This window comes from Sardina pilchardus, chromosome 3 (assembly GCF_963854185.1).
Source record: "Sardina pilchardus chromosome 3, fSarPil1.1, whole genome shotgun sequence".
NCBI classification, from domain to species: Eukaryota; Metazoa; Chordata; class Actinopteri; order Clupeiformes; family Clupeidae; genus Sardina; species Sardina pilchardus.
The window spans coordinates 4,209,118-4,216,617 of NC_084996.1; the positions used below are offsets into that span (position 1 = coordinate 4,209,118).

At 44.3% G+C, this 7,500-nt stretch overlaps 1 protein-coding gene across 1 annotated transcript in view; it reads left to right on the forward strand.

The window, feature by feature from the left end:
- The window catches only part of LOC134077641 (dedicator of cytokinesis protein 3-like), a gene marked incomplete at its 3' end in the record, with an annotated part of 41,426 nt that overhangs the window by 27,601 nt on the left and 6,325 nt on the right, over positions 1-7,500 (forward strand). The window contains exons 32-45 of the mRNA XM_062533342.1: positions 612-760; positions 1,186-1,271; positions 1,731-1,757; positions 1,999-2,094; positions 2,411-2,471; positions 2,774-2,867; positions 3,201-3,349; positions 3,860-3,946; positions 4,060-4,164; positions 4,601-4,742; positions 4,877-5,043; positions 5,315-5,401; positions 5,849-6,028; positions 7,377-7,460. Coding sequence (XP_062389326.1) covers positions 612-760; positions 1,186-1,271; positions 1,731-1,757; positions 1,999-2,094; positions 2,411-2,471; positions 2,774-2,867; positions 3,201-3,349; positions 3,860-3,946; positions 4,060-4,164; positions 4,601-4,742; positions 4,877-5,043; positions 5,315-5,401; positions 5,849-6,028; positions 7,377-7,460 — 1,514 coding nt within the window. The remainder of the gene's footprint in view (positions 1-611; positions 761-1,185; positions 1,272-1,730; positions 1,758-1,998; positions 2,095-2,410; positions 2,472-2,773; positions 2,868-3,200; positions 3,350-3,859; positions 3,947-4,059; positions 4,165-4,600; positions 4,743-4,876; positions 5,044-5,314; positions 5,402-5,848; positions 6,029-7,376; positions 7,461-7,500) is intronic.

Sequence of the window (7,500 nt, forward strand, 5' to 3'; positions counted from 1 at the left end):
TTGGACTTTAATACAGCTGTTCATAATGTCTATGTAACCATGGTCATATTTTTGGTGAAGTACATCCATATATGGAAATGTTTAGCCCATTGAGCCTTCAGACATTTTATCCACACAAGTGACTGCTGCCCACATCACTAACTAGTTGACTAGTTGATGAAACTCTAATTTGCACTCATATTTACACCTCAATAGTGTACCATAATGACTGTAGGGTTATTGAGTATATGCTTACACATCACTGTGTTTCTGAAAGGACCTGGTTGGCGGTACAAATGCAATTGGTCTTACTCTTGAGGCGGTTCTTTGTGCATTCACTGCTTCAGTGATGATAATAGAGCACCATAACACTGACATATTACACTATTTGTCACAATGAGCAGGACCTGCATACAGTATTAGCACTGGTGACGGTGTGTAGGTGCACGGAAGCATCTGTAGGATCATAAATACACTAGCTTGTTAAGACTTAAGATTCACAGGCAAACTTCTCTACTCAAAATTCACAGTGAAAATGATGCACATAACTACGGGGTACACTACGTCTGTCTGTGTGAATCATGCACTCCATTCCGATAATATATTCCATCCCGACGTGCGTTTTGCCTCAGGAGACGACAAGCAGCACTTCACGCCGGGGATGATGGGGCCTTTCCTGGGCGTGGCTCTGGTGCCTCAGACGGAGGTCCGCAACATCATCATCCCCATCTTCCACGACATGATGAACTGGGAGCAGCGCAAGAACGGCAACTTCAAACAGGTGGGTCACACACGCACGCAGGTGGGAGAGAGCAGGGCGCCAGGTGGGAGGGGAGACGACGGGGGCAGCATCTGGAGCTCGTCCAGTCCTCGTCAGATCAAAGTCCACGACTGTCCAGCTGGGGCATCAATAAGATCTTTGGTGAAAAAAATAATAATTAATAAAATGTCCTGAAATTACTGTAAGCTAGGGTTTGAAATTTGGAATATGGAATTAATCAGTCACAAATACTTTTAAAAAACTCAATTAACAATACAATTAACAATAAAAGCTTACATTGCTTTGACTTTTTGATGAGAGGAGTTTTTGATAATATTGTAGATTGTGGGTAGTGTCACTGACTGTGATGTCCTGCTATTCTCGCATGCATGTGTATGTATGTGTGTGCGCGTGTGTGCGTGTGTGTGTGTGTGTTTCATATGCAGGTGGAGGCCGAGCTGATGGATAAGCTTGACAGCATGGTGTCCGATGGTAAAGCGGATGAGAATCACCGGGAGCTCTTTAGCCTGCTGTGAGTGGCCACCCTCTGATCTAAATGGTTCCTCTTCACCCAATGATCTGATCACAAATCCCCCAAACCCTTTTGCCTTTAATACAGCTCCTGATCCAAACCCCACTCCTGCCATGCAGTGCCCATACCATGCAGTAGATAATACCCCTGCCCTGATCCTAGCGTCACTCCCAAGTCAAAGACAGGATTGCCATCTTAGACAATTCAATTACAGTAATTTCCTGCATATAAGCCGCATTGTGTATAAGCCGCAGTGTTTCATGCAAGTTAAAAGAAACAAAACCATATTAACATATTAACTGCCCCCTTGTATTAATCTCATAGCTGAAGAAATTTAGCAAAATCAATGTATAAGCCGCGGCTAATAGTCGGGAAATTACGGGTATGCACCATCCTACAGTATATTGTCCATCTTAATGTTCCTGCCTGGCTGGTAACACTTCGCTTTTTTTCTTACAGAACACAGCTCTTTGGACCTTATCCCAGGTGATTTCCCATATCTCTCTTTCTGTTTCTCTCTCTCTTTCTCTTTCTCTGTCTTTCTCTCTCTCTCTCTCTGCAAACACACATCATTGCATATGAAGCCTACAGTACTTTATATACTGTATGAAATGGCATTATGTACATGTATCCTCAACAGCCCCCCCCCCCCCCCCTTCTCTTCATCTCTCTCTTTCTCTTCTACTTTCCTGCCCTCTTGTTTTCCTCTCCCCTCTTCTCTCCCCAGTCTCTTGGAGAAGATGGAGCAGGAGGCTTGGAGAGAGACAGGTGTCTCTTTTGTCACCTCCGTCACACGGCTCATTGAGCGGCTGTTGGATTACAGGTACACACGTCTGAGGCTGTGTCTCAAGGAGAGGCGGGTAGAGAGAGGACGTTGTGACATTTATTGTGATACCCGGCTATTTTTACAACTGGTAGATAGTGAAGTGCGGAAGTTGACTCTCAAAAATTCTAAATTGAAAAATGCTTTATTGGCATGACATAAGATATTCATGTTGCCAAAGCAGTCATTCAAATGTATATCATAGTGTAACTCTCTCTCTCTCTCTCTCTCTCTCTCTCTCTCTCTCTCTCTCTCTCTCTCTCTCTCTCTCTCTCTCTATCTCTCTATGTGTGTGTGTGTGTGTGTGTGTGTGTAGGGAAAGTGTGAGAGCAGAGGAGGTGGAGAACAAGAGATTCTATGGCTCCATGAACCTGCTGGTAAGAAATGCCCACACCTCTACCCATAATACACCCATCAATCACCTCTTTATCCTCTCTTCAGTCTGCCAGCATCTCTAACCATTGCATGTCAGCTAGCTGTCCATCATTATTCAGCATTATGTATCCGATCACTGCCAACACTAGCTGTTTAGAGGGCGGAAGCGAATAAATAACCTAATTGAAAATTCCATTTCATGTAATATGAGAGTTCACAGCATTACACAATTGTACAGCTATGTAATCGTATCCATAACATTACCATTGTGTGTGTGTGTGTGTGTGTGTGGTTTGATGTACAGAACTTTTACAAGTCCGAGGTCACCAAGGAGGACATGTACATCCGCTACATCCACAAGCTGTACGAGCTCCACCTGCAAGCTGAGAACTACACAGGTGAGACCAAGGCTCCTTTTACAGTAATGGAGGCCCCGTTTTTTACTGCCTACGTATGTTAAAATACTAAAACGTATTTGATCATTAACACGTGTGTGTGCATGTGTGTGTGTCTCTGTGTGTCTGTATGTGTGTGTGTGCATCTGTGTGCGTGTGTGTGCATCTGTGTGCGTGTGTGTGCATCTGTGTGTGTGTGTGTGTGTGTGTGTGTGTGTGTGTGTGTGTGTGTGTGTGTGTGTGTGTGTGTGTGTGTGTGTGTGTGTGTGTGTGTGTGTGCATCTGTGTGTGTCTGTGTGTGTGTGCATCTGTGTGTGTGTGTGTGTGTGTGTTCAGAGGCGGCATTTACCCTGCTGCTGTACTGGGAGCTGCTGCAGTGGGAGGAGAGGCCACTGAGGGAGTTCCTGCACTACCCGGCCCAGAGCGAGTGGCAGCGCAAGGAGAGCCTCAGCAGGAAGGTCCTGCACTACTTCAACAAGGGCAAGGCACGTGGCCACCGACAGTACACACACACACACACATGCATGCATGCACGCACACACATGCACGCACACACACACACACACACACACACACAAGCACACACATGCACACACGTACACATTTACACAAACACACAAACACACACACACACACACACACACACACACACACGCATATACACAGTCATACTCAGCAGGGAGGTCCTCCAGTACTTCAGCTAGGCCAAGACGCGTGGCCACCAACAGTAAACATACACACATGCACACACATGTACAGTATGCACACACACACACACACACACACACATAAATGTATGCACGCACAAACACACACACACACACACACACACACACACACACACAGACACACACATACATATGTAGTCATAAAGTGAGAAAGTCAACATTTAAACAAGAATAGTAAACTTCCTCTTGTTTACATAAACACCCACAGTTGCTCTGATATTTTGTACACTAAACTGTCCTACTGTGTTTTTCTATTTGGATGTGCAGTGTTGGGAGTATGGCATCTCTCTCTGCCGGGAACTGGCGTTTCAGTACGAGACCTTATATGATTACCACAGTCTGAGCTGGATACGGGTATGCATTGATCGGCGCCATTTTTAGATGGCTGTATAGTCTTGTGTGTATTTGGGTGTTTGTGGGAGTGGGCGATGGTGTAATTACTGTTTCTGCTTTAATCCCTTTGGCAGAAAATGGAGGCTAGTTACTATGACAACATCATTGAGCAGCAGCGCCTGGAGCCAGAGTTCTTCAGGATGGGATTTTATGGACGCAAGTTCCCCTTCTTCCTCAGGGTTTGTACACACACACACACACACACACACACACACACACACAGACATACACACACACACACACACACACACACACACACACACACGTGAATATCTTGACATGTGCTCATAAAACCAGTTTAAGATAACAAAATTACACAATATCTATATTACTATAAAGTCAGCCTGAATGTGTACTCACCAAGCTCACATTTATTGATATTTGATAATAATTGATACGATAACGTAGACTCAGTACATTTCTAGCCGAGTCTATGTTACCTAAGTTACGTAGTGAAATTCTAGTGAAATTCTAGAAAATTCTGGGATGAGCTAAGTATCTAAGAAGGTATGTTGCCTGATGGAAAGGCCTCTCAAGGACTTGTCAAGGGAGATGAAAGTATGTGCTGTGTGCGTGTATACATAGTTAATGTATGTGTTTGTCTGTGTGTGACAGAATAAGGAATTTGTTTGCCGTGGCTACGACTATGAACGGCTGGAGGACTTTCAGCAGCGCATGCTGAACGAATTCCCACAGGCCATTGCTATGCAACACCCCAACCAACCAGACGACACCATCCTACAGAGCGATGCCCAGTGTATCCTACCCACTGTGTGGTGTTGAGTGTGATTGTGTGTGTGTGTGTGTGTGTGTGTGTGTGCAAGAGAGCTGAAGGAAATATGTGTGTGAGCAAGAAAAAGTGTGTGTTATGGTCCTTGACCTGCCTTACAGATTTACAGATCTTTGCAGTGACCCCAGTGTCCGAGCTGACCGAGGGTCCACACTTGGAGCGTGTGCCTGAGCGCATCAAGCGCTTCTACCGCACCAACAACATCAGCCGCTTTCACTACGACCGCCCCTTCCACAAGGGCCCGAAGGACAGAGAAAACGAGTTCAGGGTACTTAAACATCAGCGTCACGACTAAAATCCACCACACCTCCTCTCACCTGAGAAGATGCCCTGGAAATAAATACTACCTCTAGAGCTATGAAATAACACTGTTAAATGATAGCCCTCATAACTTATATAATATTCATACTGTAGTCTCATTTGTAATATACTATTCATGATTCAACTTGGCTGAATTGTATAATATAAGTGGACAGTTGGGCTTCATTTAATTGTGCTTCGTGATTCTGACTGTGGTATGATGTTGTGTCTGGCTGCAGAGTCTGTGGATTGAACGGACCACACTGATTTTGTCACGTCCATTACCTGGAATCTCACGCTGGTTTGAAGTGGAGAGGAGAGAAGTGGTGAGATTCATAATTACTATTAAAACTATTAAGTGTGCTTCAAATGTATAGCTTTCCCCAATGTGAAGGTCATTGCCTTCATTTCTAGTCCTGATACTGGTTATACAGAACCATATGTTGTAGTTTGTGACATTGTGCATACAGTGTGCCTGTGCATACATTATACATATGTCCACGTGGTTTGTGTCAGAGACGGTTTATAAAGCGAGACGATTCATATGAGGGTACATTCTGGTTTCATTGTGACGCAACTGCCACTCCCATTTAGGAGGCAAACGGAGGTATTTATATGGGAGAAATAATTCTACACCTTTCTAAACCGATTATTTCGTCACTGAACACGCCCCTTTAGGAGGCAGGAAGTGCTGCTATTTTGTTCCATTGAAAAAACCCTTTATGATTCATCTTAGTAACTATACGATCTTTGTTTGTGTGTTTGTGTTCTAGGTGGAGGTCAGTCCTCTGGAGAACGCCATATATGTGGTGGAGAACAAGAACCAGGAGCTACGCACGCTCATCAGCCAGTACCAGCACCGCCATCACAACGGCAACATCAACCTGCTCAGCATGTGCCTGAACGGGGTCGTGGACGCCGCCGTTAACGGAGGAATCGCCCGATACCAGGAGGTATGGACAGGGCACACAGACAACTGCAAACAACACTGTGGAAAACCTTCCTACTGTAATTTCCTGTGTATTAGCCACAGTATTTATAAGCCGCAGGACAGTGTTTCATGCAAGTTAAAAGACACAAAACCATATTAATACCATATTAACTGCCCTCCTGGGTTAACCTCATAACTTACGATACATGTTTATGCTCCAGAACAACAACCAATTAATTCGTTATTATTAGTATGCAACTGTGCACCCTGTCCATGGTGCTGAAATGTATTTTTTAATAGTCGCTGCATTGGTATTACATTAGGTGATGATTACTTCAAGTATCAGAGCAGTGTTCCATACTATTATATCTACATCTACAGACCCAGTAGATCTGAGAAGTGACAGTGGAATGAACAGCCCTTAACATGCTTTACATACCTTTACAGTAGCTAATGACACAAACAGCTTGGAGTCATATTTGAAATGAAATCACACAATGTGTGAGCTTGCATTACAAGTTTGCTGACAATCCCATGGTACCTCAGAAGAAAGGGGGGGGGGGGGGTCCTGTTGCGCAACTGGGTGTCCATACTATGTTTGGGTCCAAGTGCCCGACCGTGGAAGTTCGACCATTTCCCAATCCCACCCCATCTCTCTCTCCCACTTGCTTCCTGTCATACTTCACTATCCTATCCAAATAAAAATATTTTACAAAATTTATATTAAAAAAGAGATCCCTACAGCGACCCAGAGCAAAACGAATGGGTAGCCATGGCCAGTAAATGGACAGGGAATGTTAGTGATGTAAAGGGTAGGGCAGAAGAACAGGCTGCCTGGGTTATATCAGGTCATGAGCAGGCCAGGCCTCAACACTATTCATAGCAATACTATCATTGTAAAGCTGAAAGCCTGTCCTGCATGCTCCCCAAGCATATCTAAAGGTGTCCTAGATACACGCTGAGGTGAAGATATCCTCACATCTCTCCAGAGGGTGGCAAGGATTTTCTTGGAAGACCATAACTGATTTCATAATTGAGGTGTAAAAATCAGTTTACTGTAGCTTGTAGCGTGACTGTACATGGGCTTGCATTTGCCTACAGTATGTGTCCCTTCAGGCCATCTCTTCATTAAGCGGTTTACCTGTGGGTGTCCTTATGCTGATAAAGGATATTCAGCATCACAATAACAAGAGGCTCCCCGTGTTCCTGGGTTTACAAATAGAAGATAGAGATTGACAGATGGAAATGCAAATAATTATGCAAATAATTATGTTTTCACAACAAATATTTATATTCAAGTCTCTTTCTCTTTCTCCCCCTCTCTCTCTCTCGTTCTCTCTTTCCCTCTCTCCATTCCTTTGTTTTCACAGGCTTTCTTTGATAAAGATTTTATCAGTAGCCACCCTGAGGAGGCAGAGAAAATAACACAGCTGAAGGAATTGATGCAGGAACAGGTGTGCACGCACGTACACATACAGACACACACACACACGC